At 40.0% G+C, this 14,988-nt stretch overlaps 1 protein-coding gene across 1 annotated transcript; it reads left to right on the top strand.

The window, feature by feature from the left end:
- Positions 1–14,249: 14,249 nt before the first annotated feature.
- LOC141607661 (DNA damage-inducible protein 1-like) lies at positions 14,250–14,714 on the top strand. The gene has a single exon (XM_074427016.1). The coding sequence runs from the start codon at positions 14,250–14,252 to the stop codon at positions 14,712–14,714; it is 465 nt and encodes a 154-aa protein (XP_074283117.1).
- The last annotated feature ends 274 nt before the right edge of the window (positions 14,715–14,988 follow it).

Consider the following 14,988-nt stretch of genomic DNA (forward strand, 5'->3'; position numbering starts at 1 on the left):
GTGATCCGAACGTACCTCTAATGAAGAAGGGATTCATAGGTGCTATTATTTGGTAAGGCTAATCTCAATTTTCATTTAAAAGTGAGAGATCTTATCAATTTAATTGTCTATCACTTTTAAGTGAACAAAATTGGTGAATGCTAGACAATTAGATCGATAACAGAAAAAAAAAACATGTAGTGACGATTTGGCATGAATGCATAAAAATAAACAAACAAGTCTTAATATGGCCACCTAGTTAATCTAATTAACTTAAACTATTACACTTCGGAAACCAACTCCTTGGTCCCTTGAGTCTTCATACAATTGTCCTCCTTCTTTAGGATTTTGGAAGGCCTTTCCGAAAACGCCGTCTTCATGAAAACTCCGTCTTTAGATGCTTCATCTAACTACTAATAGTTAAATTACATAACAATTTCCTATTATACAATTTGTAATAAAATAAAATAAAAACTATTAATTAATTACAAATTGGGCGATACAAAAATTCAATTAATTACAAAACAAGTCGTTATTCCCTTACATTACGGGAAATACCAACTTCTACCTATGGCCATATTAGGAAAAAATTACATAATTAAAATACTAAAAACCATTAATCCAAATGAATAATAAAAATACATTATGTAAAATGACATGCCAAATCATCTAACTTACCAACAACGATCATTTGAGCTTGCGTTGACGAAATTTTTACCATTAAAATTCCATAATCAATTCTTAAAATACTTTTAAGATTTACATATCAAAATAATATTTCTTACTAATTATCTTGAATTTATATGGAGTAAAAAGATAAATTATAACAAAAAGACATAATAATTCACAATTATTATGGAAAAATTCCATTTAATTAAAATATTTATGGGAAAATTTTTCTTAAGATTTTTTACATTATGTTCGTTCACCAAAATGACATGCATGTGAAAATTTTTGGTTTTGAAATTTATTTAAAACAATTTCACAATTTTCTCGGTAAAACGGCAATTTTTACGATTTAAATCTAAATCAAATCATAAAAATTGAAAAGACTTTGAAATAAAATTTTGTACATTTTGGAACAATTTCCAGGAGCAAAAAAATCCAAAAATTTCGTCTCCAAAAATTACATCAATATATATTTGTTAAATAACCATTATTTACCAATTTTTATCAAATAAAAATCAATAACTTACCTAAATCAATCACATTAATTTATAGTTTCTATTTTTCTCATAAATAGAACATGCATGTTGTTATTTATAAATAAATATGCATAAAATTAACATGCAACATTATTTAATTAACTCTTAATTAATTTTAGTGCATTTTTATTCAATTTTATGCCATTTTTAGTCATAAAAAGTGAATAAATATTATAAAAATTAAATTTTCGTCCCATATCATTTTAAGACCAGATTATTTACATGCAAGAGAATATTATGTGATAAAATTAATTTTAACTACATAATATCAAATTTTATTAATTTATCTCATAAATTATTAAAATCGTCTTAAGACTACATGCATGTATGTAACAATGCTCTGATACCACTTAATAGTATTTTAGACCATGTAAGACTCATCTTATGATGATAAAATTCATGGAATACCTAACCAGGCTGATCACTTTTGCCACTAACAGATGGCCTTTCCAATATCATCCCCTGTGTAAGAAGTTAAAGCTTACCCACCTCATGTTTGCTGATGATCTTCTTCTATTTTGTAAAGGAAAGCCACAGTCAATATGGTTGCTCATGAGATGTTTCTCCTCTTTCTCTAAGGCCTCAGGTCTAGCATTGAATAATGCTAAGTCAGAAATCTTCTTTAATGGAGTTGCTGAAGATATAAAGGAAGGGATTAAACAGGTCACTGGCTTCAGGGAAGGCACCATGCCTTTCAAATACTTGGGAGTACCTATCAAGGCAGGCAGGCTTACTAAGCATGAATGCAGTGCTCTTACTGAAAAAATGGTAGCTAGAATTCGAGGATTGGGAGCCAAAAAGTTATCCTATGCTGGCAGGGTGACTCTTATCAATGCGGTTTTGAATACTCTTCAGAATTATTGGGCACAGATGTTTATAATACCCAAGAGCATTATCAACCACATAATGGCTATCTGCAGGAACTACTTGTGGAATGGATCAACTATATACCAGAGAGTTCCATTGGTTGCCTGGGATAAGGTAACGATGCCAAAAAAGGAAGGTGGTCTGGGGATTAGACGAGCAGATACTTGGAATATAGCCACTGTGGGCAAGCTAGTAGACTGGATTTATTGTAAAGCAGACAGACTCTGGATCAAATGGGTTAGTGATGTTTATATCAAAAACCAAGACTGGCACAGCTATACTCCACCTGCTGATGCTACCTGGGTTTGGAAGTCCATATGCAAAGTGAAAGAAAAATTGAAGAATGGCTATGAAGATGGCAGCTGGAATGTGAATCCTAAAGGGTATTCTATCAGGAATGGGTATGATTGGCTCTCCCCTGATCACCCTCAACTTGACTGGCCTGCTATAGTTTGGAATAATTGGAATGTGCCTAAACATTCTATGACTACATGGCTTAGAATGCATGAGGGCATGAATGTGAAGAGCAAACTTGTGAGGTATGGGTGCTGTGCTGATGACCTATGCCTGCTCTGTCAGTTACAACCTGAAAATGTAGAGCATCTGTTCAATACCTGTGTATACACTGTCAAAGTACAAGCCTGTTTAGTTCACTGGTTTGATGGATGTTTCCCTACGATGACTGGCCTGATTGCCACCAAGCGAGACAGTGCTCAATGGAAAATCAAGGTGGCTATGTTCAATGCTATTACGTATTCAATCTGGTATCAAAGGAATAATGCAAGAATCAATGACTGTGTAGTTCGACCTGAAGTTGTGGCAGAACGAATAGAGGAAGAAGTAAGGAGGAGAATTAAGAGGAAAAGCGGGAATGTAGCTGATGGGATTCGATCCCTGAACATTAGAGTAGCTTCTTGAATTTGCTTGTTATGGGACTCGATCCCTAAACCCCCTTGTAACCGAATTTTTTTGATATTCTGTTGATATAATATATACTCACATTACACCAAAAAAAAAAAAATATGATGATAAAATTACTTACTAATTTTATGTGACGGTCTAAAATCCTATCTACATGCATGCAAAGATTTTAAGACGGAAAATTCCTTACATCGGGTATAAGGCGAAATGGGCACCACAAAGATCACCTATCTTTGTAGTTCTTGAGCTATGTAAATGTGAATGATCCTCCTCTTACACCAAACCACCAAAATAGATGGTCTCCTTTGGTGTGCACCCAAGAGTAGCCCAAAACTTACTACAAATAATACTAACTAGATATTATTTGAGTATTATGTATGTATATTTGATATACTAACTAATATTATTACCTTGATAATATTATTAGTTAACTTTTATATGTGTTTTAGTGTAAAAGGATGAACAAAATAAGAAGGAAAAGTTGGTCTTTTGATGGTGTATAAAACAAACGACCAAAGACCAATTTTTCCTTCAAATTTTCAACCTAAGAAATGTTGGAAGGACTTGGGTATATATAGGCATGCAAATGTATACAATTCACATACAAATGTTAGTGGGTGTGGCCTCCTTTTTCCACTCACAATGAGCGTATTAGTAGGTGTAAAAACCAGTCCATATAAGCTCCTACGGGTCCATTTCGGTTTTCGACATTTGCCCCACAAATGCTTATAAATCTTATATTTAATTATCTGACATAATTAAATATTAATTTGATTATTTAACAATTAAATAATACAAATTAACTATTAATGACCACTTAACTATTAAGTATTCAGTAGTCCATTTTATCAACATAAAATGTGTCATTGGAACCCTTATTAGCTAATTTACAACCTCTTGTAAATTTAAATAGCTAATTATCTCCACCTCACAACATACACACATATCGTATAAAATTAATTAATTAACAATTAATTAATAAATTCTAATTTATATTTATTACTTAATTATCACATAATTAAATAATAAATCCTCTTGGCCCGAGTTCGTAACACGTTGTCAAATAATACATTCACACGACTTATTAAAAGTCAACTAATACAAGGAATTAATTATATCGTATCTCATACAAATAATTAATTTATCCAATTTGGGCGTCATCCTATAGGTGTGACCTAAAGGGATCAACTGATCACTGCCGTCACACGACAGTAATGTCAAACTCTAATCAGCCAATCATTACCGATTAAGGATGACCAGTTGACAAATAAATAATATAAATCCCTGATATTCCGTTTACGAGATTTAATATGTAAACGCACTTATTGTGGAGGACACTACTCCAACAAGGCCAAGTTTCATCTTGTGAGCTATGTGGGGGAAATGGTCACACTTTTAACATGTGTTCCAACAACTATAATGTAGGGTATGAGGAAAATGTCAAAGATGTGAATGCCTTCAAAAATTTTAACAACAATGCGAGGCCACCACGACCACCCTAAAATAATTCCAATGTCTACAACCCAAACACGAATTTCTATCATCCGGGTTTGAAGAACCACCCCAATTTTAGCTACAAGAGCACCAATGTTCAAAACCCACAACACTCTCAACCATAAATGCCCAATAACAATCCATCCGGTTTTTCTCAACCTAGAGGTGGATATCCTAATCAAAGAAATAATACCGGAAATCAAAACCAAAATTTTGGAAACCAACCTCAAGGGTACCAAGATTTTGGAAGCAACCAAAATAATCAAGGGTTCTATCAAGGGAACAAAATCAACCAAGATAACAAAGGGTTTGGGCAAGGGTTTGCTCAAGGCTTTCAAGAACAAGGGCAAGAATCAAACTTCAACAATCATGGTCTTAGAGGGAACTATCAAGGGGAAAAAAAAATTACAACAACAATCAAGGTCCCAACACTCGAAATGACTATGGGTTCCCTTTACTGTAATACTACGGTTTTATGAGTCTGTGGGTACTCTATCGAGTGGGGCTTACTCTGTCGAGTAAGTATGTTTGGAATACGAGACAGTAGTCTGCCTGTAGGGTACTCGATCGAGTAGCCTTGGCAATCGATCGAGTAAGTGGCACTCGATCGAGTACGAGACTTACTTGATCGAGTAGGTCGGTTATCGGGTGTTATTTGACGGGTTTTGTTAATAAGGCGGATTAATATACAATAATTTTCGTCATATTTCTTAAACACTTTTACAAACCTAATTCACTGATTAAAAGAGAATTCAAGTTACGTTGCTTTATTCTTCCGCTTTATTGACAAATCCCGGAGCTAGAGGTGTCGGATTCTTTTGTTCTTTATACCATTGTGATCCTTGCGTCAAGGGTAAGTTCTACGTACCATTTTTATAGCATTTGACTGATTTCGGTTAAACCCTAATCTGGGAATTGGGGGTTTTGTGATTATATTATTGTGGTAGTGATTGTATGAATATGTGTATAGAAGGAGGATTCGTAGAAGAGCGGTTTTGAGTCAGCTGCTAGATCGTCTGAATTGTGATTGCTTTCCAGGTAGGGTTTCCCTACTCGGTATTAATTACATAATGTGTGGTGAATGTGCTGTAGTTAGTGATTGTTGATTGATTCAGACGGTTAAGATTTCGTATTGTTGATTGATTCAGACAGTTGTTGATTTTGTGTTGTGATTACTGTTTATCTGTCTGTGATCTTCTGGGTGCGTCCCTGGCTGAGTGGAGTCACTTGCGGGAATGGTTTCACGCCCTTAATTCTCCTTCTGTGCACATTAATGAACTTGGGTTTATCGCTCGATGGAGATGAGCGAGGCTTAGGTGGGAACGGCTGCGGTCCTCCACTGGCGGTGTGGAGTACCTGTTGCGATGGGTACTCTGGCAGGACTACATACTTTAGTGTGTAGTAAGTTATGAGGAGATTGATTATGGAGTTGGGGTTGATGTGACGATTGAGCTGTTTGACATTTGTCTTATTGTGATTTATGTTGTGTAATTAGTACTGACCCCGTTGTTTGTTTTGGTAAAACTATGGTGATCCATTCGGGGATGGTGAGCAGTTGTTGAGCAGGTTTGATATGATACTTTTGGGATAGCCGGGATGAGTCACCACGAGGCAGTTTAAAGTCTTCCGCTGTTATACTTTAGTTGTTGAGACATTTGGATTTTGAGAACTTGTATTGTACTTTTATTAGTTTTGGATTTGAACATGTAATCACTTTAAACCGTATTGCTACTTAAATTATGTTTCTTCATTGTCATTTGATTATCATTGCCTCGGGAAACCGAGATGGTGATGTCCCTATACCTGAGTGGTCCTAGTAAGGCACTTGGAGTATGGGGGTGTCACAAAGTGGTATCAGAGAGACGATCCTGAAACTTGTAACCAATGAACCTAATGAACATAGGGAGTCAAATTAAAATGAACCCGGGGTAGAAGTTGTAGGAGCTAATGCAAAGGCTTGGGAGAAGTCCTAAAGTCGCGAACTCGCCCTGTAATTTTGAACCGGTCATATGGGATAGGTGTCGGGATCGTATGTGTTGTCTTTTGGTTTGTGTATGTATATAGTGGCATGTGGTGTGAATTGATGGATGTTGAATGTGGAAAATTGGAGGTGTGAAATAAGGGTTGAAAGATATGAGCTTTATATGTTGCATTGGATGAAAAGCATGTTGTTTGTTTATGATGTGGCATATTGGTAATATGAAGTAGATCGTTTTGTTGATATATAAAGAGTTGCGTATATATGCATGCGTAGTTGTTGTTATTATGTTGAAAGTATAGAAGTGGTATATAATGTTGGGAAAGTAAGATGAACATGCGGGTAGTGTTTACGAGTCAGCATGGCTCGATCGAGTGGGTCTGACTCGATCGAGTGGGTAGTTTACATTTTCTGGGCAGAAGCACGTTTTTTGGGCACTCGATCGAGTAAGTAGGGGCACTCGATCGAGTGGGGTCAGCTTGATCAAGTGGGTTAGAGGCTCGATCGAGTACGTGTTAGAAAATTTTCTGGTCAGATTCTGGAGTCGAGGAACTCGATCGAGTAGGTTGGGCACTCGATCGAGTGGCCTCAACTCGATCGAGTAGGTTTTGGTACTCGATTGAGTGGGTTCTATACAGGTCGTGTGCATGTTTTGGGTTATAGTATGCATGTTTATGTCTACCTTTTCTTATATAGTTGCAAGATGCCGCCGAAAAGAAATGCCTTATATGCTAGAGCTGAGAGTATGACCGTTGATGATATAGTAAAGATGTTGGAGCACCAAGATGCTAATACGGAAGCTTTGAAGAGAGTGGGAAAGGATAAGGAGGTTTATCACTCCAAGATCAGTATCCACATATATAGGTTCAGTCCGAAAGAGTATAAGGGAACCGGGGCGCCAATTCTGCTGGATAATTGGCACAAAGAGATGGGGAATATCCTTGAATTAGTTCATTGTCCGGATGAGTTAAAAGTGGAACAAGTTGCGTTCTACTTGTGGGAAGCGGCAGGTGAGTGGTGGGATAAGGTCAAGTTGAGTGCTAGGGAGATGTATATAAAGCAGGGATTACCTGCAATACCTTGGGATGAGTTCAGGAAATCTATGAGACGTGAGTTTGTGCCGGAGCATGTGAGGAGTAAGCTGAGGGAAGAGTTTGATGAGTTTAAGATGACATCTGACATGATGGTGGCTGAGTACTACCGCTAGTTTAATGAGAAGTCTAGATATGCTGAGGACATGAGGTTGAGTGAAGAGAATCTAGCTTTGAGGTTTGAGAAGGGGTTGACCCCCAAGCTTATGGAGAAGCTACCGGTGGGAGTCCTTACAAATGTTGAGGAAGTTTATGAGAGAGCTGGGAGGGCTGAGAGGCTGGTGGAGATAACCAAGGAGAGGGGTGCTGAGAAGAGGAAGGCTGAGAGCGAGGGGAACTGGGAGGGCTGCGAGGCTGGTGGAGATGACCAGGGAGAGGGGTGTTGAGAAGAGGAAGGCTGAGAGCGAGGGTGGCGGTCAATCCAACTATAAGAAGGGTAACCACACTCAGGCGAGAGCATATTCATCTGGCATGGGGTTTAGTGCTGGGGCTTCATATGGGCGTAGCCGTGGGAGTGGTAGCAGTATCTGGGGAATGACCTGTTTTAACTGTGGCGGTGTGGGCCACAAGAGACATGAGTGCACCAGTGCGATGAGTGGGGGTTTCCAGAGACCGTTACAAGGGAGCTTTTCACAGGGTCCTGCACAGAGTTATGCGAGTAACAGACTGGCTGGGTCATGGAACAACGGGGGAGGTCAGAACAACAACGGTGGGGGTAACCGCAATGGCGGTAATTCTTATCAGAAACCAGCTACGAACACCAACAATAACCAGGGGTCGGGTGCTAAGCCGGCTACCTCAGCTAGTACTGTCCAGGGAGGTGGGAAGAAGACCAGTGGCAAGCTGTTTATGATGGAGAAGAAAGCAGCTGAGGATGATGCTCACGTTATCACTGGTACTTTTCTTGTTAACGGTTTTTATACCTTTGTTTTGTTTGATTCGGGGGCATCACACTCATTTGTATCTTCGAGTCATGTTAAATAGTTGGGTCTGAGAGAGTATGAGTCTGTAAGAAAGGAAGTTTTTATACCTTCGGGTGAGTCTGTATCGTGTGGGAGGTTGTATAGAGATGTATCCATGATAGTTGGGCAAGTTGATCTACCTGTAGACCTGCTAGAGTTTCCTTTAGGCGGTTTTGAGATGATAGTCGGGATGGATTGGTTGGGAAGGTACAAAGCTAAGATAGACTGTCATCAAAAGAAAGTGTCTCTAAGGGGTCCTAAGGGCGTTAGTGTTTCTTATCGTTGGTTTGTTGTCAAACTCAAAGTTAAGTTGATTGCAGCAGTGACCTTGAAGTCCTATCCGAGGAAGGGGTGCCCGTTGATCTTGTGCCATGTGAGGGATCACCGAGTGGAGAGTCCGACAGTTGAGCAGATACCAGTTGTGGCAGAGTTTCCAGATGTCTTTCTAGAGGAGATTCCGGGGTTGCCACCGAAGAGGGAGATAGATTTCAGTGTTGAGCTGAAACCAGGGACGGGGCCAGTCTCTAAGGCACCGTACCGTATGGGTCCTAAGGAGTTGGAGGAGCTAAGGAAGCAGTTAGATGATCTGATTTAGAGGGGATACATTAGACCTAGTGTATCACCATGGGGAGCACCGATGTTGTTTGTGAAAAAGAAAGATGGGAGCCTGAGTCTATGCATAGATTCCAGGGAGCTGAACAGAGTGACGGTGAAGAACAAGTATCCTTTGCCAAGGATAGATGACCTATTTGATCAATTGAGTGGTGCAGTAGTCTTTTCTAAGATTGATTTGAGGTCGGGGTACCATCAGGTGAAGATTAGAGAGGAGGACATACCAAAGACAGCTTTCACGTCGAGGTATGGCCATTGTGAGTATGTGGTGATGCCGTTTGGGTTATCTAATGCACCACCTGTGTTTATGGATTTGATGAACCGAGTCTTTAGTCAGTTCTTGGACAAGTTTGTGGTGGTTTTCATAGATGACATTCTAATCTTCTCTAAGACTAAGGAGGAGCATGAGGAGCATCTGAGGATTGTGTTGCAGACCTTGAGGGAACATAAGTTGTATGCAAAATTCTCCAAGTGTGAGTTCTGGTTAGAGGAGGTTGCTTTTCTAGGGCATGTGATTTCAAAGAAAGGGGTAGTTGTGGATCCTGCGAAGATTGAAGCAGTTACCAAGTGGGAAGCACCAAAGAATGTAGCCGAGATCAGGAGTTTCTTGGGTTTAGCTGGGTATTATCGACGGTTCGTGAAAGATTTCTCCAAGATTTCTAGGCCTATGACAGCTTTGATGAGGAAAGAGAACAGGTTTCGCTGGGATGAAAGTTGTGAGACGGCGTTCCAAACATTAAAAGAGCGTTTGACCACAACTTCAATCTTAGCATTGCCTGAAGGGAGTGATAACTTTGAGGTGTATACGGATGCTTCAAAGAATGGGTTGGGTTGTGTGTTGATGAAGAATGGGAAAGTGATTGCCTATGCTTCTAGAAAATTGAAGCCTTATGAGGAGAATTATCCTACACATGATCTGGAGTTGGGTGCAGTTATGTTTGCTCTTAATATTTGTAGACATTACCTATATGGGGCGACCTTTAAGGTATTTTCAGATCACAAGAGTCTCAAGTACATCTTCACTCAAAAGGAGTTGAACATGAGACAAAGGAGGTGGATGGAGTTGATTGGCGATTATGACATGGATATTATCTACCATGAAGGGAAAGCCAATATGGTTGCAGATGCTTTGAGCAGGAAGAGTGTGCATTCTTTGTACACAGCTATATCTTTGATGAGATTGAGAGATGAGGTGGGGAAGTTCGAGATACATATGATCCAAAAAGGGGATGCTATGGGAGATTTGACAGTGCAGCCTGATCTTTATGATGATATTCGTGGTAAACAGGTGTTGGATCCCAAGATGGTGGAGTGGAGAGCTGGAGTAGAGAAAGGGATGGTGTCTAGATTCTCTATTCATACAGATGGTAGTTTGAGGTTTGATGGGAGGTGGTGTGTCCCTAATGATAAGAAGCTGAAAAAGATGATCATAACAAAGGCTCATTGTACACCATACTCGGTACATCCAGGTGGTGACAAGCTATACAAGGATTTGAAAAATACTTTCTGGTGGCCTGGGATGAAGAAAGAAACAGCTGAGTTTGTGGCTCGTTGTTTGACATGTAAGAGAGTAAAAGGGGAGCAGCGACGACCACAAGGTAAGATTTAGTCTTCAGAGGTACATGAGTAGAAGTGGGAGTCCATTTCTATGGATTTTATCGTGAGTTTACCGAAGAGTCAACAGGGTGACAACATGATATGGGTTATAGTGGATCGACTTACCAAGTCGGCTCATTTTGTGCCAATGAAAGATACATGGACTAAGGCACAGTTAGCTATGGCTTATAGGAAGAATGTGCTGAGATTGCATGGGGTGCCTAAAGATATAGTGTCTGACAGCGATTCGAGATTTATCTCACGGTTTTGGAAATAGTTGCAGGAGTCTTTGGGAACTACATTGAAGATGAGTACAACATTTCATCTTATGACAGATGGCCAGACTGAGAGGACCATCGAGACTCTAGAGGATATGTTGCGAGCTTGTGTTATGGATTTTGGTGGTAGCTGGGAACAGAGGCTAGATTTGATTGAGTTTTATTACAATAACAACTATCACACCAGTATTGGTATGACGCCATTTGAGGCTTTATATGTGAGGAGATGTAGGAGTCCGATTTGTTGGGACGACAGTGCTGAGGCAGTGGTTTTAGGACCAGAGATGGTACATGAGATGGTAGAGCAGATTAAGATGATCAGACAAAGGATGAGAGCGGCCCAAGATTGACAAAAGAGTTATGCTGATCTACATCGCAGGGATATAGAGTTTCAGGTTGGGGACAAGGTTCTTTTGAAAGTGTCTCCTATGCGTGGGGTCATGAGATTTGGTAAGAAAGGGAAGCTGAGTCAGAAGTTCATAGGACCGTATGAGATGTTAGACCGTGTTGGAGAGGTTGCTTATCGGTTGGCTTTACCGTCTGCTTTGGATAGGGTACATAATGTGTTTCATTTGTCTCAGCTGCGGAAGTATGTTAGTGACCCGTCACATGTGCTAGAGGTGGAGAACATAGAGCTGGATGAGTCCTTGTCTTATCTTGAGGTGCCTAAACAGATCCTTGACCGGATGGTTAGGAAGACTAGACATGGTGAGACAGTGTTGCTTAAGGTTCTTTGGTATAATCATGAGGTTAAGGAGGCTACATGGGAGGCGGAGGAGGCCATGAGAGAGCGCTACCCATCTCTTTTTGATCAGGTATGTATGGTTACGGGGACGTAACCTTGTTTCTTTTAGGGGGTAGGAGATGGTCGCGAAGTGTTTTTATGTTGATTTTGATATAGTTAGTTGCTGTTTGAGTCGGGTTGAGTTTGGTTTGGTGAGTATGTTTTGGAGTTTTATTTTGAGTTTTGTTTTGTTGTTGTATCGGGAGAGTGTTAGTGTGTTTTTGTTTTGTTGTGGTTTGAACTTCGGGGACAAAGTTCTTTTTAAGGAGGGAAGACTGTAATACTACGGTTTTATGAGTCTGTGGGTACTCTATCGAGTGGGGCTTACTCTGTCGAGTAAGTATGTTTGGAATACGAGATAGTAGTCTGCATGTAGGGTACTCGATCGAGTAGCCTTGGCACTCGATCGATTAAGTGGCACTCGATCGAGTACGAGACTTACTCGATCGAGTAGGTCAGTTATCAGGTGTTATTTGACGGGTTTTGTTAATAAGGTGGATTAATATATAATACTTTTCTTTATCTTTCTTAAACACTTTTACAAACCTAATTCATTGATTAAAAGAGAATTCAAGTTACGTTGCTTTATTCTTCTGCTTTATTGGCAAATACCGGAGCTAGAGGTGTCGGATTCCTTTGTTCTTTATACCATTGTGATCCTTGCGTCAAGGGTAAGTTCTATGTACCATCTTTATAGCATTTGAGTGATTTTGGTTAAACCCTAATATGGGAATTGGAGGTTTTGTGATTATATTGTTGTGGTAGTGATTGTATGAATATGTGTATAGTAGGAGGATTCGTAGAAGAGCGGTTTTGAGTCAACTGCTAGATCGTCTGAATTATGATTGCTTTCCAGGGAGGGTTTCCCTACTCGGTATTAATTACATAATGTGTGGTGAATGTGTTGTAGTTAGTGATTGTTGATTGATTCAGACAGTTGAGATTTCGTATTGTTGATTGATTCAGACGGTTGTTGATTTTGTGTTGTGATTACTTTTATCTGTCTGTGATCTTCGGGGTGCGTCCCTGGCTGAGTGGAGTCACTTGCAGGAGTGGCTTCACGCCCTTGATTAGCCTTCTGTGGAAGCCGCCATAGAAGGGATGTGCATATTAATGAACTTGGGTTTATCGCTCGATGGAGATGAGCGGGGCTTAGGTGGGAACGGCTGCGGTCCCCCACTGGCGGTGTGGAGTACCTGTTGCGATGGGTACTCTGGCAGGACTACACACTTTAGTGTGTAGTCAGTTATGAGGAGATTGATTACGGAGTTGGGGTTGATGTGATGATTGAGCTGTTTGACATTTGTCTTATTGTGATTTATGTTGTGTAATTAGTACTGACCCCGTTGTTTGTTTTGGTAAACCTATGGTGATCTATTCGGGGATGGTGAGCAGTTGTTGAGCAGGTTTGATATGATGCTTTCGGGATAGCTGGGATGAGTCACTACGAGGCAGTTTAAAGTCTTCCGCTCTTACACTTTAGTTGTTGAGACATTTGGATTTTGAGAACTTGTATTGTACTTTTATTAGTTTTGGATTTGAACATGTAATCACTTTAAACCGTATTGCTATTTAAATTATGTTTCTTCATTGTCATTTGATTATCATTGCCTCGGGAAACCGAGATGGTGATGTTCCTATACCTAAGTGGTCCTGGTAAGGCACTTGGAGTATGGGGGTGTCACATTTACCCATTGCTAATAAACCTTATCAAGACCCCATGGTTGACACTTCCCAAAGTGAAATCATGAAGATGATGAAGAACATGCAAATGCAACATAGCCAAGACTTGGCTAATTTCACGATTTCTAGTGAACAAGAAGTGAAATCATAGACCACCCGGTGGCTTGCTAGCTCTTGCTAATCCTCATAGACCATCCGGTGGTTTGCTAGCTCAAGGTCAAAGCTCAAAAGATGCTTCTACTAGCCGCCAAGCACATGCAGTAGTCTTGAGAAGTGGCATAGAGCTTGAAGACTCTTACAAGAACCTTAAAATTGAAGTTGATGTGGATCCCAAGAGAAAGAGGATGGAAGTGAATGGTGGAAGGGAAAGCCCACCGATGACACCATCGGCAAGGATGAGTGAAGCAAATAAAGGGAAGAAAGCAAGTGAAGAATCTTCAAGTGAAGAAATACAAGTGGAAAAGGAAGTTGATGGTTTAGTTTAGGATCTACCTTATGAGGATGAAGGGGGTGAACATGCTACCGAAGAAGTGCTTTTGCAACCCGCCACAAAGGTAACAAAGAAATCAAACCCTCCAAAGGTACTCTCCGATTCTCAACTTGTTACCCGTATTCCTTACCCCTCAAGAGCAATAAAGAGTAGGGAAAACTTCAAGTATGCCAAGTTTTGTGACATTCTAGAGAAACTTAAAGTAACCCTACCCTTTACCGAAGTGATTTTGAACATGCCAACTTACACACAATTTTTAAAGGACATATTGACTAAGAAAGAGTCTTGGGTGACTAAGATATAGTGGTAATGGTAGAAGCATGTAGTGCTCATATCCTTAACAAAATGCCCACTAAACTTGGTGACTTGAGAATCTTTTCAATTCCTTGCGTAGTTGGTGGTGTTCCGATATCAAGAGCTCTTTGTGACTTGGGAGCAAGTGTGAGTGATATTCCTCTAAAAGTTGCAAGGAAATTTGGCATTCATAGTCTTGTTCCTACTACCATGACCCTCCAATTGGCGGATAGGTCCGTCAAGCGCCCTTTGGGGGTGCTTGAGGACATACCTGTCAAAGTTGGAAAATATTTAATCCCGGCCGATTTTGTTGTCCTTGACATCCCGAAGGATAGCCATACTCCCATTATCCTAGGTAGGCCATTATTGGCTACCGGAGGAGTAATTATTGATATGAGAAATGGGCGGCTAACCTTCCGGATTGAGAGTGACAAGGTCGAATTTAATCTTCCAAATTTGATAATAAGACCCCAAAGTTGAAAGAGTATGTACTATTGAAGTGATTGATGAAGTAGTTGAATCACTGGCTCGGGAAGAGTCGGAGATGGAATAAGCCTCTTCCAAATCTCCCTACATGATGAGGAAATGGAGGAAGACCATGAGGTCGATGATGAACTTTTGAAGGAGGTGGAGGGACTTCTCCCTCCAAAGGTACAACTCAAACCTCTTCCTCCCTCACTCAAGTATGCCTTTCTTGGCGAGGGAGAGTCTCACTCCGTGATTATCAATGCCAACCTAAGTGAAGCTCAACAGA

Source organism: Silene latifolia, chromosome 10 (assembly GCF_048544455.1).
Source record: "Silene latifolia isolate original U9 population chromosome 10, ASM4854445v1, whole genome shotgun sequence".
Lineage (NCBI taxonomy): Eukaryota > Viridiplantae > Streptophyta > Magnoliopsida > Caryophyllales > Caryophyllaceae > Silene > Silene latifolia.

Coding starts and splice junctions, on each gene's coding strand:
- LOC141607661 (XM_074427016.1), top strand. CDS start 14,250: ATGGTAGAAGCATGTAGTGCTCATATCCTTAACAAAATGCCCACTAAA.